At 30.8% G+C, this 24,665-nt stretch overlaps 1 protein-coding gene across 1 annotated transcript; it reads left to right on the plus strand.

Annotated features, from left to right (window-relative positions):
• Positions 1-375: 375 nt before the first annotated feature.
• LOC107844652 lies at positions 376-1,164 on the plus strand. The gene has a single exon (XM_016689020.2). The coding sequence runs from the start codon at positions 376-378 to the stop codon at positions 1,162-1,164; it is 789 nt and encodes a 262-aa protein (XP_016544506.2).
• Positions 1,165-24,665: the final 23,501 nt, after the last annotated feature.

Raw genomic sequence — 24,665 nt, forward strand, 5'->3', positions numbered from 1 at the left:
ATTCAAGTTGCTTTGAACAAGCAATCTGAAAAAATAAGAAGTGAGGACCGTACTCGTTTAGAGGCTTCAACTAACGCGGCAAGGCTCCTCTTGGAATTCAGATTGTATTTTCGAGGTCACGATGAAAGTGAATCCTCCAAAAATAAAGGCCCTTTTCTAGGCCTTTTGGAATGGCTAGGAAAAATGCATCCTGATTTGAACAATGTTATTTTAAAACATGCTCCAAAAAATGCTATGATGACTTCTTCAAAAATTCAAAAAGATATTGTGAGTGCTTGTGCACAAGAAACCGTGTAAACTATAATTGATGATTTGGATGGAGATTTTTCTGGTATTTTAGTTGATGAATCCAAAGACATATCACACCATGAACAAATGGTAGTTGCATTGACGTATGTTAACAAAAAAGGTAAAGTGAATGGGCAAGTTATTGCTATTGTTTGTGTTAGTGATACATCGACAAAAACGTTGAAGGAAACAATATGTTCTTTGCTTATGAGACATTCTTTAAGTACATCTAAAATACGTGGACAAGGCTTTGATGGGGATAGTAACATGCAAGGAGAGATGAATGGTCTTAAAGCTTTGATTTTGCAAGAAACTCCTTTGGCATATTGTATTCATTGTTTTGCTCACCAATTACAATTGACACTTGTAGCCGTTGCCAAAAAACATTTGCTCGTAGATGACTTTTTTGCTATTATTAGTAATGTGTTGAATGTGGTAGGAGCATCATTTAAGCGTCGAGATCAACTTCGGAACCATCATGCGGAAATGTTGGAGCAACTACTAGAAAGTGGTGAAGTTCAAAGTGGAAAAGGATTAAATCAAGAACGAGGACTTCAAAGGCCAGGTGACACTCGTTGGGGTTCATATTTTAGAACATTGGATAACTTTATTGTTTTATTTTCATCTATAGTTCATGTGCTTGATGCGATAAAATGTGGAGGCTCGAATTCCAATGATAGATTACAAGTCGAGGCTTTTTTGAGTATGATCAATGAATTTGAATTTGCTTTCTTGCTTCACTTGATGTTGAAGATATTGGTGATGTCCATTGAGCTCAGTGCATCATTACAAAGAAAAGAGCAAGATATTGTCCATGCCATGATATTTCTTGACATTACTAAGAAAAGATTGCAATTGTTGAGAGATGATGGATGAGATTCTCTAATGAATGAAGTTGGTGTATTTTGTGATAAACACAAAATTTTGGTACCTAAGATGGATGGTTTTTTTCTTCCCGGAAAGTCAAAGCGTAGGTCTTCTAGTGTTACTTACTCATATCACTTACGTGTTGAGCTTTTTTATGCTATAATTGACTTGCAACTTCAAGAGCTTAATAATAGTTTTGATGTTGTGAGTGGTAACTTGCTCCTTGGTATGGCAAGCTTGAATCCAATGAATGCTTTTGCTAATTTTGATAAGGAAAAAATAATGATATTGGCCAAACATTATTCGGATGAGTTTGATGAATCAAAACTTCGCGAGCTTAGTTACCAACTTGATACTTTTATTATACACATGCGGCGTGGTGATCCTATATTCTCTAATTTGAAAGGAATTGGTAATTTGGCAGAAGCATTGGTTAATGTAAATCTTGTGGAAACTTATTCTCTTGTGTACTTACTTGTGAAGTTAACGTTGATTTTACCAGTCGCCACTGCAACGGTAGAGAGAGCTTTTTCATCCATGAAGTATATCAAGAATGAATTGCGTAGTAGTATTGGTGATGCATTTTTAAGTGATTGTTTAGTTTGTTATATTGAGAAGCATATATTTATAAATATAAGCAATGATGTAATCATTGACTGTTTTCAGAATATGAAAATACATCGATGTCTAGTATGAAAGATGATCTCCTTTTGTTATATTAGTTCTAAATTAATACCATTTGATCATTTTGAAGTTTATACTTTGCCCTTTTTCTTTTTAATAATTTTTAAGTTTAAAAGATTCATATGTCAAATTGTGTAGTTGATGTTGACCAAAAAAAAATTGTGTAATTGATAATCGATATGACTATGTTAAAGATAATGGTGCACTCCCTATCTTCAAATCTTGGGTTCGCCTCTGATTAAAATGTTACATAAATATTAGGAAATAGTAAAACGAGGAAGACTGTTATCAAGGTAAGAATTTACTTTTGAAAGCTGGAAAGGCGAAAATGGAAGAATAATGAGGCACAATGTTGATAACCCACAGGAGAAGGAGGACCAAGTTGAAGTTGAAATGCGGCGAAAACATTGTTCAGGTGTTGGAAGGATTAGGAAAATTGGAGTTAGGCGGAAAAGGAAAACCCTACAATATTTTAAATGTAACTAGTTTAGATGTACGCGTTTTGCGTGTGTATCTCACTTTAATGAGTTCAAATGTTACATTAAATACGATATTGGTTTAAATAATAAAAATAAATATTTTTTGACCTGCAAATTCCATACCACTTAAATAGATTCTAATAGCACTTTGATTGAGTGTTATTTCAAACTTTGCTAATACTCCCTTCGTCCCATTTTACTTGTCTCAAATTTTCTAATATGATTTTTCATTTTACTTGTCATTTTTCATTAATCAAGAAAAGACAATTTTTATTTCTTTTTTACCCTTAGTATTAATTATTTTATCTGCAAATTAAAATGTAAACATCATTTAATAGGGGTATTATGGTAACGTAGTCATATTATTAATGATTTTTAATCAGTGTGCAATGTCAAATTGGGACGAGTAAAATGGGACGGAGGGAGTATCTCATTTCTTGGGACTCTATTAATTATTGTTCTTCACACTAAAAATGTCATCGTAAATGGTATCTGTTTGTGTCATATGTTTGATGAAATTAAGTTACTTTTTAGTATCCAAAGTAATGAAGTGATTTATATTATTATTTAAATATAGATTTATAACAATACTATTATTATAAATATTTAACACAATGAAGAATGAAAATTAAAATAAGAAAAGAAGCACGGTAAACTCCACCATTACTTTAATTTAGATTTCAACAAATCAAAATCTCGTAATTTGTGGTTAAAAAAAATCGTACTTAGAGTTATATTCCTAAAAAGAAGCGAATGAAAATTTAGTATTTTCTTTGATTTATAATCTATTTAAAATTAAAATACCTTTAATCAATTAATTAATAATATTTATATTAATTTTCTCTATTTATTTAGATTTAGATTATTCTTCAAAAACTACCACAGGTAGAAAAAAGAACATATTTAGATACAGAATTTTGTCATCAATTAACTCTTGATAGTATCAATAATTATAGAGATAAATTTGTTGTGATTTAAGTTATGTTTTCTAAAATCTTAATATGTTTTTGAAGTTAACAATAATAAATTATCATATATTATTGATAGATAATTGTCAATTGAGAAGATTTAATGTAAGGGAGTAAATAGTAATACCTTGAATGTCAATAATTTCAACAACTTGGTGTTTGTTTCCATGCTCTTCATGATCATGGTCTCATGGGTACACTACATTCGAAATAAAATTGAAGGTTATTAACGTGTTTAAGAGTTATACACTCCACTCTTTTCATAGAAATTCAATTGTAAGGTAGCACACAAATTAAACATAAAGAAAATAATCACACAAGATTGACGATTATAAAAGAAAGTCCAAAGTACAGAGAAAATACAAATAAAAAAATACCCGTCGAACAAACTCAATGTAAGGAAAAAAAAATACGATCCTATAAAGTATAAATTCAAGCTCGAGACTGAAGACAAACAAAAAGAATTCATAAATGAAATTTTTGGCATTCGACTCCTATATAATTTATATTAATGTTTATATATGTACTATTGTGCCTATAATTCTATGATAATTTTTTTAATGTAGTAGGCAACTTTATTTTTTTCAAAATTTGTCGTAATTTTTCAATAAAAACAAGGTAATATTAGCTTACCAAGTTATGAAGTAATTTAGATACATCATAATAGCTACATTTATGATTAAAAAAATTTCAAGAAATATATTTTTTATATTTTAGGACTCTTAATTTCTTTTCATATATTTATTTTATTATCAATTTCCTATATATTTTATTATTTTAAGAGACCTTAATCTTTAATTTAATAAATAATAATTGAAGGAAAATTTTAAAAAGATAATTGTATCTATTGTAAAGTCTTTTGAGGGAGATTCTTTTAAAAAAATTATTATATTTTTTTTTTTTGTAGTTTCACGTAGGGGTGAGTTTTTTTTTTAATTACAATTTTTTAATTATTATATTATATTTTTTTTTATTTCACATAGGGATGGGATTTTTTTTTAATTATAATTTTTTATTATTATATTTTTGGGATTTTTTAATTATAATTTTTTATTATTATATTATTTTTGGGGGTTTTTAAATTATAATTTTTTATTATTATATATATATTTTTTTGGTTTCACGTTGTTGGTGGACGGGGGGGGGGGGGGGGTGTTTTTTTTTTTTTTTTTTTTTTTGGTTGGGGGGTGGGTTTTTTTTTTGGGGTGTTAGTTATTATCTTATTGGTTTTGGGTTGGAGAAGGATTGGTTTCACATTGGGATTTTTTTTAATTATTAGTATTATTTTGATTTCATGTTGGGGAAGGATTGATTTCAGGAATTATATTTTTGTAAGGAAAGGATTTGTTTTTCTGGTAATATAGTCAATATTTAATATTATTAAAATAATAGAAAAAAGGTGAAAAAAAGATTTTTTTTGAAAGTGAAATATTTTAATGAAGGGTAAAAAGTTTAAACAACATTTCTAAAGCCCTTCACACTTATAATATATTAGAGAAAATGGTCAATTACCCCTCCAACCTTTAATCAAAATCCCAACTACACACTCAACCTTTACTAGAGTCCCATTACCCCCCTAAATATTTTTTTACTGTATTTTATACCCCTCCCATTGTTGATCTGTCATGGGAGGTGAGGACACCCCCAATAGACGTGTAAGTTGAAGCATTAACCCTTTAAAATTATTATTTTAAGTGTCACGTGTATAATACACGTCATTATTTTTAATTTTTATTTAATGTTGTCTTCTCCAATTAATAAAAGGCCCCAGCAAAATTCTTCATCTCTAAACACCAAATGACATCTCCAAACATGTCTGCACGTATTGTGGCAATACTGATCACTACAAAATGAATTCATCTCTTTCACCATTTAAATTGAAGAAGTTGCTAAAATGGCAGCTAGAAGGATTTCTAATTCACCATAATTGCAAAATCTGACTAGTTAAATGATAGATTTCTTCTCTTCGATCTACTCAACTGCAATATCACAATTTTATCAACATAATAAATGAACACGAACAAAAAAGCTAGCCTTAAGGGTGCCAAAAGTCAAGTGTAGGGAATTTCTATCTAATTTCCAAATTGCAAAAAAAATTGTCTTCACCTATTTCCATTCTTTGATAACTCACGCCTAAACCCACAAAATCAAGAACAACCCATACCGAATTTCACACGCGAACGGATCTGTTTCATTTGTTTTTTGATGAATTTTGACGGAACTGGTGGATTTATAGTGAGATGGGTTTGTTTCAGGCATTTTCGTCTCTAATTTGGTGTTTTCGATTGTTTTCTGACAGAATTTAGTCCAAAAAAATGAAAAAAATTAAGTTGGTGGTGATTTGAATTTAAAATGTGGTTTCGCCGGAGTTATTCCGGCGAAATTTCACCGACGAAAGATGGAAAAAAGAAGTTGTTTTCCCCCAATGGACCTCCCTTCTCTGTTTTTCCCTCTTTCTCCATCTTTTCTTTCACTGTTTCTCCCATCTCTCGCGTTTGGCTGTGTGTAGTAGTTTGTGTATTGTGTGTGTCTTTCTGTGTGTTGTGTTGCAGATGGCGAGTGTGTGTATAGAGAGCTGTGTGTTGTGTTGTAGATGGTGAGTATGTATATAGAGAGCTGAGAGATGTGTCATCTGTGTGTTATCCATGGAAATGGCCTATCTCATTTTAGGAGGAAGTGAAAAAGTAGGAGTGGTTCCAGGCGTGTATATACATGCATGTATTATTGTTTGGTTTATATTGACAGGTCAGCAATGAGAGGAGTATAAAATACAGTAAAAAAATATTTAAAGGGTAATGGGACTCTAGTAAAAATTGAGTGTATAGTTGGAATTTTAACTAAAGTTTGGAGGGGTAATTGACTATTTTCTCAATATATTATAGATAAGAAGGTAATGGGCTTGGAATTCGGTAGGTTTGGGCTGCCGTATAGATTTTTCTTTGACTAAATAAATTATAAAAAAAATATGTTTGACTGAACAATTTTTTTTAAAAAATATGTTTACTAATATCAAAAGTACATCTAACATAACATTAGTTTTACTCACGTTTATGAAATATACTAGTTTAACCGTACGTGATTTGCACATGTAATTTTTGATTATTTAAAATTAGACGATTTTATCTATTGTGAAGATTTTTAATGAAGTACAAAAAGTTCAAATCACTTCTCAAAAATCCTTCACACTTTAATGTAATAATGTAAACATACCATATATTTTATTGTAAGCACGTATATATTTTACCACCAAAAGTTTCAAGTGACTAATGTATTGTCACTTTTGTGATTGTCATGCATTCCCTCTTTTCCTTGCTACTAGAGCCTAAGAGTGATGCGTCGATGTAAATCATATTTGTAGTACGATTATTTTTTTTATATTTAAAATCTTTTTTTCTTTTTAAAGTTAAATCTTTAGAAAATCTTTGATTATTTACTTAAAACTTTTTAAAATTCGGTACTTTTTGCATTTTTCTTATTCTAACGCTTTCATATTTATTTCTAGATTTTTCAAATCTTCTTAAAATTTAAAATTCTTGAACTAAAGAAAAAGATATTAGTGGTCATTAACTTTGATTACTTCTAATAAGAAAAGGTTTTACTATAAATATTTGATTAATTTTCAATTCTTAATTATTTGAAAAATAATGAAAAAATGATTTTGTCTAAAACAGAGACTTTTAATAATGGACAAAAAGTTCAAATAATATTTTTAAGACCCTTCACATTTTTAATACAATATAGATGTTATACTTATCACAGGATAAAAGTATAATTAAATTGTGAAGAAAAGAAGTTCTAATACTCCTACAAAAATGCAAATTTTTGATGAACGTTCTAGAAAAATATGATATTTTTGGTGAATTATTCTTTTCTGATGAGTACACGTAATGTAATGACACATAAATCCCTTAAATAATTACTTCTAAATAATTTGGTAAAATAATGCATAATCTGATATCACATGTGATATATAATGGGTATTTGACTAAATAAATTTTAAAAAAAAACATATTTGACTAAACAGATTTTTTTTCAAAAAAATTTGTGTGCTGTATTTCAAAAATATATCTAACATAACATTAGTCTTACTTACATTTATGAAATACTAGTTTAATGGCACGTGACTCGCACGTGTAATCTTTGATTGTTTAAAATTAGATGATTTTGTCTATTGCGAAAGTTTTTAATGAAGTGCAAAACGTTTAAATCACTTTTCAAAGATCCTTTACACTTTAATATAATAATGTAAACATAATATATATTTTATTGTAAGCATATATATATATATATATATATATACACACACACACACACGCACGCACCCACACACTAGTTTAGGTGTACGCGCCTTGCACGTGTACCTCATTTTAATGAATTCAAACATTACAATAAATAGAATATTTGTTTAAATAATAAAGATGAATACAATAATTAAATTTAATATCTTTTGAGTATGTAAAGATGTAGAATTTATTTATTAAACGTAATCTTTACTAAAAATATTTTTAAAAGTCGATCGACATTCATCTACTATTTGTAAATTGCAACAAAATAATACAATGATAGAGACACCAAAATATTACAATTAAATCTAATCTTTACACACAAATTTTTTTTCAAAGTCGTCTAACACTCATCTACTACCTGTAAATAATAACAACATAATAAAATAATAGAGATATCAAAATAATACAACTAAACCTAACCTTTACATAAAAAAGTTTCTCAAAGACGACCAACATTTATCTATCACCTGTAAACTGCAACAAAATAATACAATAAAAGTGATATCAAAATGATATAATTAAACTTAAATTTTACACTCAAAATTTTTTCAAAGCCGATCAAGATTTATCTACGAATTATAAACTACTACAAAATAACAAACCAATAAAAATATTACGATAATACAATTAAACCTAACCTGTATCTAAAAAAAAATTTCAAAGCCGACCCACATTCAGCTAGCATTTGTAAATTAAAATAAAAGAATAAGATAATAAAGATATCAAAACAATACAACTAAACCTAAACTTTACACAAGAAATTCTTCAAAGCCAACCGACATTCATCTATGACCTGTAAAATATAAAAAAAATATAATAGTGATCACAAATATTCGATTTGATCCAAGTAATTCTTATTTGAGCGAAATTTTTTACCTTAAAAATAATTTTGAATGAAAAAAAAGAAGATATATATACACACATATTGAATTCTATTATGCTGACAAAAACAGTGAAGAAGTTGAGGGTTAGAAAATCAAGCGTCCACCATCTAGACATGCAATCGAATCAAGTTAGATGAGCATCAATCATATTCTCCCAATATGCAAATTGGTTTGTTCTCTAGTTCAACGTACATCTCAATATTTATAGAAGTATTCTATTAATAGAGTTCTATTTTAGGAGTATTTTTCTAATTGAACAGTAGAAACAAAAATATTAATTAATTCTCCTACCATATATTTTAGGAGTCCATTTATTTTAGGAAGTCTAGTAGAAAAAAAAATTAATTAATTCTCCTACCATATATTTTAGGAGTCCCATATATTTTGAGAAGTCTAGTTAATATAATAAAAAATAATTAAGTAATAAATTAAAAAATAGAAAAAAACTGTTTTGTCTAAAGAAGAGTCTTTTAATGAAGGATAAAAAGTTTAAATCACTTTTCTAAGGCGTTCACACTTTTAATATATTATAATATTGATATAGATTATAGATATAGCTGTTATGTTGCAAGTGGGATACCAAAAGCTAATTCTAATTTTCCTAATTAGTATCCTAATTTACACTTAAAAATATAGCTACCATACGATGTTAGCATTCTTTTTTATTTTTTTTTAACTAAAAAAGGTCATATTTCAAAAATGAAATGTTATCCTTTTTAAAAGTCTTGTTAGATATTATTAGCACATGTATTTTATTTCCTTTCTTTTTTGTTCCACATAAATTCTTGTTCGGCAATGCATGCATAATTCCTTTTTAGTACTTTTATTTTAGGAGTATTTTTATAATAGAAAAATATTAATTGACTTTTCTTCCTATATATTTTAGGAGTTTAGTCAATATTATAAAAATAATTATATAAAATTAAATAAGAAAATAAAAAGACGATTTTGTCTTAAGTAAGGACTTTTAATGAAGGGCAAAAAGTTCAAATCACTTTTTTAAGGGTCTTCACATTTTTAATATATTATAGATATGTTATGACCAGATGTTTCAAGTGGTTAATGGATCATTAATTTTGCATTTGTCATGCAGTACCTCTTGTCCTTTCCGTTAGAGGCTAAGAGAGATGCATCGATTTGAACAAAATTTGTAGTACGATTATTTTTTTTTAATTTCTTCTATTTTTTAAATCTTTTTCTTATTTTTAAAGTTAAATATTTACAAAATCTTTCATTACTTTATTAAAATTTTTAAAATTTTATATTTCTTATATTTTTTCTTATTCTAACGTTTTCATATTTATTTCTAGATTTTTAAATTTTCTTAAAATCAACTTTACTTGTTTTAGAATTCTTAAACTAATAAAAAAGGTATTGATTGCCATTAATTCTAATGAATTCTAATACGAAAAAACTTACTTTAAATATTTTTTTTCAACTCTTAAATATTAGGAAAATAGTGAAAAGATAATTTTGTCTAAAGTAGAAATTTTTTTTTGAAGGGCAAAAAGTTTTTCAAATAATATTTCTAAGGCCCTTCACATTTTAATATAGTATAGATATAGATATAGATATAGATATGTATGTTATAAATATATTATCATTTATAGTGAATGTCTACTTTACCATACATAGTGAATGTCTATTTATGAAAAAGTTGGAAACCCCAAGGTTAGTTTTACCCTATGAATAAAGGTATTTTCCTTCATTGTAATTAACCCTTCAAGAAACTTCTCAAGAGAAATAATAATCACTCCCTCTTTTCTCTCTATTATTCTTCTTCTTTTCTTTATATTTCATAACATGTTATCAGCACGAGACTCTACCAAAAAAAGGTGAGATTATAAATCTAAAGGTAATTTCAAGGTTAATGATTTCTTATGTTATTTGTCTTTTACTACTAATGATATAATTATTGAAGGATTTGAGAAAAAAATAATTGATTCTGAATCAATTATGCTTTAAATTTGTTCATGAAGAAAAATATTGTTAAAAGATATGATTATGAATTTGAATCTCATCTCATTAGGAGGTTAAGACATTGGGTTAAAAGTTTCAATGCACCATGATGATAAGATGTTGGGTTCAAGTTTCATCGATTTATAGCCTAAGACCCTTTTTTATATGGATAAGATATTGATTTTGAATCTCAATACACCATATTAATGATATTATGATGGATAAGGAAAAATAATGGATTTTTGTGAAAAGTCATGAGACATGTCCCATTGAATATGCTCTATTATCTAAAATGAATGTGGTAGCAGTGCATAATATGTCTGAAAAAAGACAATTGATTGAATATACAAACATAAGCGTGAAGGGATACTATGATAATAATCATCAAAAGTGATAACATTTTCTCACGCTTATTATGACTATAAGATATGTTAGAGGAAAATTCTCTACATTATATGTATGCCTCGATTTGCTCTTAAAGTAGCAATATTTTGAAAAAGGTTATAAGCTATCATAATTTGATAGGCTTAAGGCACGATTATATTCCATTCCTGGGGAATGAGAAACTTATTAATGTAAACGTGCATTTGATTGTGATGGTATTACAACTCACCTCCGAAAGAGACAGAATAATTCAGAAGATCTATTTTGAAATCTACTTCTAAAGTAGTAAATCTAAAATTTTTCATGTAATAGTAAATCTAAAATTTACTAAAGGAAAAAGTACATACCATGGTAAACTTGGAGTTTATTAGTATAAAAGTTCATAAATTGACATGAACAATTACGACATCCCGAAGATGTACATATTGAATATTGAACATATATTGAAGAATTAGAAAATTATTCATTACTTTTAATATTGCTTGTTGTCATGAGAAGTTGGTTGGACCAACTATTGTTTGGATTGGATCCCTTAAAATCTGAAATGTATAAACGTGAATATGGGCTCGATCCCTTAAAATCTGATATATATATATATATATATATATATATATATCACATAATAGATGAACGAGCCTATATTCCCGTTTTATACATTTCAGATACATCAATATAAAATGATCTCATGTACATTTTTTGTCAACCTACAGTTGACGTTCATAGATTTTCTTGCTCAATATAAATTGAGTTAAGAACATAATTTTCAGATTGTGTAATTCAGACAATTCGTCTCGATAATGTTAATTTGGCATAGAACGAATTTGATAAATAGATGAACCATTTTTAATAAGGACAAAAACTTCATATGTTGATATGAAATATTATATGAAAAAGTACTTGATGCATCAAACCAATAAATTATGATTAATTCCCTCTCAAAGTTGGTTCTGTCAGGAACCGCACGTTGTCCATCTAATAGTTTTAATGTGCAGTATACGATTAATGAATACAACATAATGCACAAAGATGGATTCCTCATAGAAAACAGAGGATGTATGTTAGTTTTTCTAACATAAGGGGGAGATTATAAGCAGCTATGAAATATGTTACGAATTATCATCTGATCCTTATTCAAAAGATCAAGTCAAATGCCGAAAGTATTTGCTGACTCAAATTTAATCTCATATTTAAGCTGCAAGTGCTGCTATTTTGTGTCCCTAAAGGACAAAATCTACACATAAGTAAAGAGTGGTAGACCAGTTGGTTTCAAATGAAATAATCTTTTAAAAGAATAAGGAGTAAATAAATATAATACGAAGACAATGTACTCTCGAAGAGCCTACGACATAACATTTCATGAAACCTTATGAAAGGTTTAGGTACCTGAAGATAATGAAGTGATGAGATCTCAAAATATTATGTCACACTATGAACTGATATGAAATTAAATATCATCAATATCTTTGATACAATATTGACGCAATATTGCAAAAGATTACGAGGATCTAAATTCTATGTTCTTTTAAGAATGCTAACGTAGAAACATTTATCAAGTGACATGAAAAGATGCATTTTGGTATGCATAAAACTTAGTTGATTTGCAGTCCAAACACTTGAAGATGTCACACATGAAGTACTGAATATTGTCACTTGACAAACGTTATATGAAAACATTTAAGGATTTAAAATTTTTGAACCATATAAAAGTTTCTAGGAAACTTATTTATAATCCTTATATTATATAATCTTATAGCTTGAAAAATATTGAAACTCTTGGAGAGTTTTCAAAAGCAATAAATTATTTCCCGGACGGAAAAATATACCGAATTAGATTGGTTATATATCTTAGTGCAGCTGATGTACTAATGTATCTTTTAACTACAACAAGACTCAAAATAGCCTTTCGATCAATTTGTTAGCAAGGTATAAATTCTGCTCCTACTAGGATACATCAAAATAAGATCAAACATATGAGCTTATTTTATTCTAAAGATCGTAGCTCCGACCTTGTTTGTTATGCTGATGCTGGGTACTTATCTGGCCCTTATAAAGCTCGATCTTAAATAATTATGTGTTCATATGTGAGGGTACTGCCATATCTTAGAGAAATACAAAGAAGTTTATCGTAGCAACTTCATCAAACCATGCTAAGATAAGAGCTATTCATGAAGCAAGCCAAGAGTGTGTGTGGTTGAGGTCCACAATAAATCTTATTTGCGAAAAATGTGGTTTAAAATGTGACAAAGTACCCATGATTTTTTATGAAAATAATTCACCACCATGAAATACATAACTTAAGGGAGGACTCAAGGAGATAGAACGAAGAACATTTCGCCAAAGCTTTTCTATACACACGAGCTACAAAAAAATATTGATATTAACGTGCAACAAATTCATTAAAGTGACAATATGGCTGATTTATTCACCAAGTCCCCTCTAATTGCAACTTTCAAGAAAATGGTGCACAAGATCGGGATGCAAAGGTTCAAGGATGTTTTCATTAGGGGTAATCAATACGCGTTGTACTCTTTTTTCCTTACAAGGTTTTGTTCCGCTGATTTTTCCTCGTAAGGTTTTTAATGATGCAGTATATGCGTATTGTTAGAGATATGTACTCTTTTTTCTTCACTAGATTTTTTTCCCACTGGATTTTTTCTAGTAAAGTTTTAACGAGGCACATTATCTATCAATTAGACACTCGTGGGGGAGTGTTATAAATATATTACCATATATAGTGAATGTTTACTTTACCATGTATAGTGAATATCTACTTTACCATATATAGTGAATATCTACTTTACCATATATAGTGCATGTTTATTTATGGAAAAGTTGAAAAATTCGTGGTTAGTTTTCCCCTATAAATAAAGGGGTTTTCCTTCGTTGTAATTAACCCATCAAGAAGCTTCTCAAGAGAAAGAATAATCACTCTATCTTTTCTCTCTATTCTTCTTCTTTGTTTTATATTTCGTAACAATATGTTAAATTATAGAGGGGTAAAAGTAAAATTAAACTGTGAATTGACTTGAAATGAAGTGTCCTAATTTCCCTCTTTCAAATCAAAATAGAAATTCGAATTTTTCTTGGACTTTGTATTGTTGCTGCTCATGTTTCTCATTTTTGGAGTTATTCTCATTGTATGTCCAAAATTTTAGACTCCAAATTAATTAAAGCCCCTCAATCTACATTGTTGTTGGATTGTGACGAAATTAAACAATCCAAAATTTTATTACATATTGAAATTCAATTTCAATTATAAATTTAAATTTTCACTAGAATACATTGGGAATTGTTTGAGAGCAGTAAAAATAAAATCGAGATAGAGTTTTAGTGTTGTATGTGTTTTGGAGAACAAACCGTCATTTATGAAGTGAGTCTATTTTGAGTTTAAAATTTATATGGCCAAGATACATATCGTATCATTAGGTATACTAACATATAGCATAAATCCTAAAAAGCAGTAAAACAAAGATGAGTATCAAGCTAAGAATCAAACCAATATAATATCAATAAATCCAAACGTTGAGAAAGTAATAGGGTTGTAGCTAAACATAGTTCTATTCTTTGTTGAAGTTCTTTTATAATGTGCAATTTTCTATTTTAAGTAGGATATTATTTATTGTCTGAATTCTGAATAGGAGTATTTTAAAATCGCCTTTATAATAATGAGTTTTTAAAACGTGATTTTGATAATAATGATACAACACCTTTGTGATTTTATGTAATGATCTGAAAATTTGATGAAATATGTGTAATTTGTGACTTTGTATGATTTGACTATTTTACCCCTCTCCATAGTTGTATTATGGTATTTATTGGGTATGGGAGTGATTGACATGATTTTTGATGTAATTTGGTACCATGTATGCGATATTGTGGTTTTGATGACTTCGAGAGCCTTATTTTGGACTTATGTAGATATCTTTTGATCCGTGCGATGGATGACTGAACAAAATGCTCCAGTAGCTCCGAAATATTGATTTTAGGCTAAGTAGATCTTTGATTCGGGTCTCGGTGCACCCGAGCTCATTTCGATCAATTGGTCAGAAATTTGAAAAATTAGAAATATGGGTGTGGGTCCACATTTTGTCGAAACGGCCTCGAATGGAAAATCCTATTAGCTAGCAGATTCGGAACATTGATTTGGGTGGTAACATGTTTGGTGTGATTTTACGGCTTTTAAATCTCATTTCAACCCTCGGTTTGAAAATTTGTGATTTTGGGTTTTGGGGGTCAACTTTGTGAAAATGATATTTTTTTTTGAAAATAAGACTTTGCCAATGCATTCGGAACGTCGAATTTAGTGTGGTTACATAGTTTGTTTGCATATATCGGACTCTAAATGAATCTCGGGCACCCCGTTGAAGTTCGAATTGGACTTAAAATAAAAGAAATAGTTTTTTATCTAAAGCTGGTGTAGAAAATCTGCACTATTAATAACAGTTTTTGGGCCTATTTTGCTCATTTTTTTATCTTGGCTCTTAAGAGTTAAACCCTAAAATAGTGTGGGAGCCTAAAAGTGAAGCTTGTGGGAACTTGGAGAGCTAGATTAACATCTATTTCTTCGTTCTATTACGTGTCAACAGATAGTAAATGCTATGATATCCTCAACGCCAGTGTTTGTGTCTTATGTCAATAGATATTGGTGCTCCAAAGCATCTTCCAAGGCAGACCTTAGCGACTTGCATGGCGAGCGATAATAGAGACTTAGTTGAATGACATGATGACCCTCTTGACAATGAAATGGCCCTCTGGGCAATGAGATGATATGAAATGGTCCTCTCGACAATGGCATGAAAGGGCCATCTCAGCGATGATATGCAATAGCCCTCTCGAAAATGACATGAAATAGCCTTCTCGGCAATGATATGCAATGGCCCTCTCGGTAATGGCATGAAATGGCCCTCTCGGCGATGATATGCAATGGCCCTCTTGGCAATGACATGAAATGAAATGGACCTCTTGGCAGTGGCTTGAAATGGACTTCTCGGAGATGATATGAAATGGCCCTCTCAGCAATGGCGTGAAATGACCCTCTCGGCAATGGGATGAAATGGCCCTCTTGGCAATGGCATGAAATGACCCTCTCAGCGATGATATGCAATGACCCTCTCAGCAATGGCATGAAATGGCCTTCTCGGCAGTGGGATGATATGAAATGGTTCTTTTGGTGATTTAAAAACAGTTTCACCTGAGTCTATTTGTCTGCGTCTTGCTTTCTACATGTACCTGTACTCTAGGTAGACAGCTAGTAGACACAATGTCGCTCTCACTGGAAACCAAAGTCAAGCTTTATGAAAAAAATAAGCATCATAATTTGAATGACTTATTCCGCTATTAATCTTCTCTTTTGAAGCAACAATTAAATAGAAGATCCACCTAATGCAAGTAAGTGGGCAAAATCCTTATTTGGGAATTACTCAAACCATTTGCTTTGCTTCAAGGCAAATTTTATGAATGACATTCTGCTCTCTCTCCTATTGAGTGATCCTTTTGATTATTGTATTTATTGTATCAACAAAATCGAAAACTGATAAATCAAACTGATAATATATAAAACCAAACCGAACCGATCGATGAACACCCCTGCCTCCAAGAAAGAGGTTTGCCAAATATGAAAAAATTTTATATTTTTATTTCAGAAAAAGTAAAAGTAATTATGGTATTACTTTTATTTTCCTTCTAAGAAAAATAAAACTTAAATTTGGTAAAAAAAAATTGGGGCAAAAACCCTAATAGTTTTGAGTCGGTAAAATGAGTTGAAAGACCCTCCTAAGTCTTTAATTAAAAAAAGGGGACAAATGGGTCCTACTATATTATTAAGTTAAAAAATATAAAGTCGCTTAAACAACTGGGATAGTTGTTCGACAACTGCATTAGTTGTCTCAACAACTAACAAAGTTGTTGAACAACTTTGAACAATTGTTGAACAACTGTGCAAAGTTGTTGGAGCGAAAATTCAAAAAAAATAATTTTTTTTGTCCCATATACCTAATTTTTAAAACTTGAAGGACCCTCACTTAATTGGGAAACTTGTTTGTCCCTTTTAATTCAAAGTCCCTTTTTGAGCCCATTTAAACTTAATCCATTTAAAAATAGTTTTCACTTCAACCAGCGGCCCCAATCGGATTATTCTCAAATATAGACCCAAATTAGGGTGGTTTTTAAATTTTAGCCCCAAATAAAAATGCTTTGTTAAAATAGCCTTAACTTATTAAGGCATATTTTCTTGGACAAAAATACCCTCCTGCAAGCCGTTAAATCCCTTTCTTCCAACTTCAGCTTATATTTGAGAATAACCCGTTTCTTCCAAATTTCAAAATTGAGCTCCAAAATATTCGCTATTAAATCTCTTTCTTCCAAATTCAAGAATTGACTTTCAAATATTCGCAGTCGACTTTAGCCGTAAGGGTTCTTCAGGTATGAATTTCATCATCCAAATTTATTGTGGTAATTTTAGCTTATTGATGCATTGTGGTAATTTTAGCTCGTTATATAATTAGCATATTGATTTAATTTTTGGGGAGGTGAACGTAAGCTGAAGTTGGGATATGTTGTTGTTGTAGTAACATATTTACTATTGAGGAATTGCGTCGAACAGGTTGTGGGTAGTTTGTTATTGCGGTTATAATTGTGTTTGAGTAGTGGAAGAGGGTCGGTCTTGGAGGAAAAGGCCGTTAAGATGAGAGTTAACGTTGATCGCAATATATTTTGGGAAGGCCAAACGTATAAGGTCAAGGTGGTACAAGAAATTAGTTCCAAATATTTCAAATTAGTGGTATAATTAGCATTAGAAGATGATGAGGAATTGCGTCGAACAGGTTGTGGGGAGTTTGTTATTGCGATTATAATTGTGTTTGAGTAGTTGTAAGGATTTGGTCTTGGAGGGAAAGGTTGTTAATATGGGAGTTAACATTGATCGCAATATTTTTTGGGAAGGCCAAACGTATAAGGTCAAGGTGGTACAAAAATAAGTTTGATTGTTTCTATAGCTCGAACATAAACTATAAAGATACCTTTCTTGCAAGCTTCTCTAGTTGTCTCAGTTTGTTGGACAACCTTACATTTCTTTCATGACAAACTGCATATATAAATTCAGTATATACCAGCTTTTATACTTGTGCTATGTGTCTCTTGCCTTTAATTCTTTGCTTAATCCAATCACACATTGCAACTCATGTAGCAGAAAATGGTTCAGTACTATTTAACTAGAAAACCAACCTCTTCCATACTGCATTTGATGTTGTGAAGTGTGAACCAATAATTTACTTTAGAATAATGACTAATAAGAACCACAAATAGAAAGGTAATTCTATCATCAGATGTATACTTGTAAAATATCACCGCAGTAAGACATATAATTACTTGATGAAAACCAGAATAATTACTTGATGGTTACTGTGTACCTACAGTAGTTTCAAGTTTCACATCTCTTCATCTACCTACATTCTATTGCATGCAATTTTTTGTCACTTCACAAAGCACAAGGCAATGTTGTAGTCAATCTAGATGTTGCTGGTGTGATTTCCAGTTCTCTTAAATAAATTAATTTATTTGTCTCTAAGTTGGGGAATACAGGTCAAGCCTTCCCTTCCAATATAGTGTGCCTAGTTAGGATCAACCTGTGTAGCTTTTGTTCTTGTGTAGTTTAATTGGTGGATTATAGGTTTAATTGCCATTATAAGCTCTTTATTGTTGTGAATCTGTACATGCAGTGATACCCTTAACGATCTATGAAATAGATAGCTACACTAGTCATAAAATTGGGACAATTTCTCTATCTGAGCTTTTATCTACATTGATGAAAGTAAACCTTTATCCTTCTATTATGGTTGTAGCTGCCACAGCTAGTTATGGAGAACGTTCTCACTTTCAACGAGAGCTTTTGGATAAGACTTGCAGCTAGAGTAGACACCTGCAAATCCAACGATGATAAAGCATGGTTCCATTTCTTAATATCTTCAGCAGGTTTATGCTTCGTAACTTCTTTCAACTTGTAGAATAAGCTTTGTTGATTTTCTTTTACAGAAAGACTATGAAGAGCTGGCATTGACAGTAATGAACATTGTAGATCATCTGGTTCACAAGACAAATGTATATATTCCATCTCCCTTCTGAACTACACATAACAATTATATGTATTTTTGGTGCCTAGCTGATCAAAAGCAACTTCTCTTTAGCATAAGACTTTCTGAACTACACATAAACAAGTATATGTATTTTTGGTGCCTAGCTGATTAAAAACACCTTTTAAACTACACATAACAAGTACATGTATAACAAGTATATGTATTTTTGGTGCCTAGCTGATCACAAGCACCTTCTAAAGCAATAAATAGTCATTACTCAGTCATTAACTTGCTTGCAAAAAATACACCTAAGGTTAATCTGAATATTTCACTTTACTAATCTATCAGTGGTCACACAATGCTTCACCCATCCGATAAACTTGTAAGGAAAACCCAGGTTAATCAGGATTTTTTTCAAATAGGGTCAATCTACAGTATCATAAGGCTTTTGTATATCTACTTTTAACATACATCTAATTGTTTCGACATTCAAAATCTGCCATACATTTTTAGTTATGCCCCATAGGCAAGAGTTAACACTGCCTTAGTTTGTAATGATTTGGCAGATGACCTATAACTCTTGCCCCAAAGGCAAGACTTAGATAGTTATGCCCCATGGGCAAAAGTTGACACTGCCATAGTCTGTAATTATTTAGCAGATGACCTATAACTCTTGCCCTAGAGGCAAGACTTTGACAGTTATGCCCCATGGGCAATAGTTGACTATGCCTTACTCTTTAATGATTTTTCTTGTTGAAGATATATATTCTAAATTAAATTGTTACTAATTTTTTATTGTTTCATTTTTCACAAGGGTTGTGCTTGGAATGGATGAAAACGAAATGAGTATTGAAAGTATTGATAGAAATAACAAGTTACAGGTTATTGAACAAATATTGGAGGCTGAAATAGATGAGCCATCCAAGATTAAGAGGGTACACCAAAAAAGACGAGGATACTTAATGTCGAGACTACTCTCTTAAGACATAATGCCTCTTTGAATGAGGTAAATGTGAAGTCAATCTTCACTGACAAACAAATTATGATGACGTGCATGTCAAATATTGCAATTATGCACAACATCCAATTTAAGGCTATCAAATCAAGCACAACAAGTTATTCAATACGATGTTTGGACGACAACTGTATGTGGCGGTTTTATGCCTCGAATATTGCTGATTCTTTGCTCTTTCAGGTTACTACATATGAAAAGGCTTAGGCTCATAGTTTCTCGGTTGATTTTATAACGTCCGACCATAAGAATGCAACATCAAAGGTCATATGTGACTACATACTAGAGCTCGTGCGTGACTCTAGTAATGTATTCACACCAAACTTTGTGGTAGATGAAATGAGAAGGAAATACAAAATCATCATATCCTACAACAAAGGATGGCGAGCGATACAACGTGTCTATAAGGTGATAAGAGGGACCGCAGAAGAGAACTACAACAGGTTGCCATTGTATCTTCACATGATGAAAGAAAACAACCTAGGCACGTATACAAACATAAAGAGGGACAATGAGAACAGGTACAAATACTATACTATTGAAATTGAAAACTTTTGCCCAAGAGGCAACAGTTTATTCTTTAATTGCACTGATTAGATTATTAACATACATGCAACTCTTGCCTCATGGGCAAAACTTAGTTTAGAAAATTTTTGAAATTAAAAAATTTTGCCCAAGAGGCAATATTTTATTCTTTAAATGCACTGATTATATTATTAACATATATGCAACTCTTGCCTCATAGGTAAGACTTAGTTTAGAAAATTACTGAAATTGAAAACTTTTGCCCAAGAGGCAACTGTTTATTCTTTAATTGCACTTATTATATTATTAACATAAATGCAACTCTTGCCTTATGGGCAAGACTTAGTTTAGAAAATTATTGACATTGAAAACTTTTACCCAAGAGGCAGCAATTTATTCTTTAATTGCACTAATTAGATTAATAACATATATGCAACTCTTGCCTCATGGGAAAGACTTAGTTTAGAAAATTATTGAAATTGAAAACTTTTTCCCAAGAGGCAACAATTTATTCTTTAATTGCACTTATTAGATTAATAACATATCTGCAACTCTTGCCTCATGGACAAGAATTAATTTAGAAAATTATTATACAAATGCTATACTGTTGAAACTGAAAACTTTTTCCCAAGAGGCAAAACTTTATTCTTTAATTGCATTAATTAGATTATTAAAATATATGCAACTCTTGCCTCATGGGCGAGACTTAGTTTAAAAAAAATTTGAAATTGAAAACTTTTGCCCAAGAGGCAAAATTTTATCCTTTATTTGCACTGATTAGATTATTAACATGGATGGAACTCTTGCCTTATGGTCAAGACTTAGTTTAGAAAATTCTTGTACAAATGCTATACTGTTGAAGTTAAAAACTTTTGCCTAAGAGGCAAAAGTTTATTCTTTAATTGCACTGATTAGATTATTAACATATATGCAACTCTTGCCTCATGGGAAAGACTTAGTTGAGAAAATTATTGTACTCTGATTATAAACATCAAATGCAAATTGCTACTAATATTCTTTTGCTTAACACAGGTTTCAATATGCATTTTTTGCTTATGGCACTTCAATCATTGGATGGACCAATTGTAGACCGGTAATAATGGTAGATGCAACATTTTTAAAGTTAAAATATCGTGGTGTCCTCATGATAGCAGTGTCAAAGGATGGAAAAAACAGCATATTTCGTTTGGCTTTTGGAATTGCAGAGTCAGAAAATAATGAGTCTTATAACTGGTTCTTCAATCAGTTAAGAAATGCAGTTGGGGTATGTAAACAATTTTCTATTCTATCAGATTGTCACCCAGCCATTACAAATGTCTATCCAGAGTGTCAGCATGGGATATGCATCTATCACATGGAGAAGAATTTAAGAAAAAGATACTTCTCAGATGTGGTTCTATCACTATTCTACAACGCAGCAACATCATACCAACGAATTGAATTTTATGCTTTCATGGATGGGATAGAAAAAGTTGACAAAGTTGTTGTGGAGTACTTGAAAGAAGAAGAACCAGAAAGATGGGCTCGTTCGTTTCAAACCAACAGATGGTACAATATGCTTACGACTAATAATGTGGAGTCCATGAATGCGGTATTGAGAAAAGCAAGGCAACTGCCAATACTGGGACTGATCGATTACATTCATAACAAGTTACAAAGTTGGTTTTATGTAAGAAAAATGGAAGTGCAAGGCAACTTTCATGACATCACACGTTGGACGAAAGTGGAGGTGATGACAAGATTCAAGTCTCCTTAAAATTGAAAGTAAGTAATTGAAATTGTATTTTAATAATAGGAAAATATACTGTTACTATTTTTTGATTGCAGATTATATATAGCTGATTTATTGTTATTTGTGATTTATTGCTAGGTTTTTTATTTCCTTGAGATTCACGCGTGAAATTGTTTTGTTGCTTTTGCTCATAGCTGTGTGATCGTTTGTGATTTGATGTTGTATGCTTGATTGTAGCCGTTTTTTGGTTGACTCAAGATTCTTCCCCTATGTATGTTTGATTGCTCTATATAGCTGATTCTGCTCATAAACTATATATTTCACTATCATAGTTGATTCTACTCCTAGGTTAGATGTAATATCTATTTTATGTCAATTTATTTGTAGCTGATTCTCCTGCTCATATGTTGGAAGCATCACTATTGAATCAGCTGTTGTTCCTGAGCAAGGTTCTGTCTTTTCCAGATAATACAAGGAATTTGACTTTGAAAGCTCATTCCTTGGATGATAGATCCTTCTTCTGCACTTTCCCTGACCAAGCCAAGCATCAAAACTCTAACTATCCCCTATATTGGCCCTTCTCTTCCATTTTGAAATAGAACCTTAATTGCGACTCCTTATTATTGGTCACTTATTATTAAATTTTTTATTAGTTCAATATTAGATTGTGATTTGATGTTATATGCTTGATTATAGCTGTTTTTTGGTTGCCTCAAGATTCATCCCCTATGTATGGTTGATTGCTCTATATGCCTGATTCTGCTCATATACTAGATGTTTCACTATAAGTTGTCATTTATTTATCATTTTATTTATAGGTAGACCCCATTGATGCAATAAGATTTGTTGTAAGGGAAAAAGGAGTCGAATATGTTGTAGACCTGAAGAGTAGGACTTGTCAATGCTTGGTATTTCAAACAGATGAGATACCATGCACCTATGCAATTACAGCAATAAACAGTAGACATATGAACAAGTCTAGCTATTATTCTCATTAGTACTCAAGACAGTCTTAGCTACAAACATACCAGGGAGAAATCCTACCAGTTGCAAGCACAACATCATGGATTGTGCCAGATAGCATAAAGGATCTGATCACAAAACCCCCAGCTAAGGAGGTTCTGCTTGGTAGAACACAAACATCTAGATATCCATATAGAACAAAATCTTCAAGAAAAAATTACAGATATTCGAGATACAAAAGAACCGGGCATAACAGATAAAATTGTCACTACATTCCTATCCTTAATCCATATACAAGAAGATACAGAAAAAAATAAGAAAACATGATTAGTTTTACTTTGTATCTGAGAAGTTGGATCAAAATAGCAGTTATAATAGGATTTTTTGATCCCCTATTTTAGTTAGTAGCAAGTACTTTTGACTTTCAATCACGAATGTCTTATTATTTATTTGAAGTTTAAACTTGTGGTGAAGTATTTAATGCAATACCTTCTTATTAATTTTTTTATAAAAATTACTTAGCATGTTAATTTTTTTTATATATATTTATGTGTAAAAATATATCATATTAATAGGATTCGGGGAAGGACCACACCCCCAAGAGATGTGATGTAAATAATTCCACGAGATACACTTTAAAATTTGCCTTGAAGGCAAGATGCAGAACAAGTTGTGCCCCATGGGCAAGAGTTGGTAGTAGCTTATTTTGCAATGATTCGGTAAATGATCTACAACACTTGCCTTAGAGGCAAAACTTAAGCCCCAAAGAAACAAGTTATGCCCTATGGGCAAGAGTTGACACTAGCTTAGCGTGTAATAACTTAGCAGATCTTTATTGGACTATGAGCCACTAGTTTATCTCAAACTTTCTAAAAGGAAAGGTGGTTGATAATTAAAGCATTTTATTGCTTTCACTTTCTAAAATGATCTCCTCGTGAAACCTAAGTCTGTCAAATTAGCTTATTGAGTTTAAGATTTGATATGGATTGGTATCACTGTTGTGAAGTGTGAACCAATAATTTATTTTAGGTTAATGACTCATAAGAACCACAAGTAGAAAGGTAATTCTATCATCAGATGTATACTTGTAAAATATCACCACAGTAAGACCAATAATTACTTGATGAAAACCAGAATAATTACTTGATGGTTACTGTGTACCTACAGTAGTTTCAAGTTTCACTTATCTTCATCTACCTACATTCTATTGCATGCAATTTTTTGTCACTTCACAAAGCACATGACAATGTTGTATTCAATCTAGATGTTGCTGGTGTGATTGCCAGTTCTCTTAAATTAATTAATTTATTTCTGTCTCTAAGTTGGGGAATGCAGGTCAAGCCCTCTCTTCCAATACAGTGTACCTAGTTAGGATCAACCTGTGTAGCTTTTGTTCTTGTGTAGTTTAATTTGGTGGATTATAGATTTGATTTTCATTATAAGATCTTCATTGTTGTGAATCTATACATGCAGTGATACCCTTAACGATCTATGAAATAGATAGCTATAATAGTCATAAAATTGGGACAATTTCTCTATTTGAGCTTTTATCTACATTGATGAAA

Source organism: Capsicum annuum, chromosome 10 (assembly GCF_002878395.1).
Source record: "Capsicum annuum cultivar UCD-10X-F1 chromosome 10, UCD10Xv1.1, whole genome shotgun sequence".
In the NCBI taxonomy this organism is placed as follows: Eukaryota; Viridiplantae; Streptophyta; class Magnoliopsida; order Solanales; family Solanaceae; genus Capsicum; species Capsicum annuum.

Coding starts and splice junctions, on each gene's coding strand:
- LOC107844652 (XM_016689020.2), top strand. CDS start 376: ATGGTAGTTGCATTGACGTATGTTAACAAAAAAGGTAAAGTGAATGGG.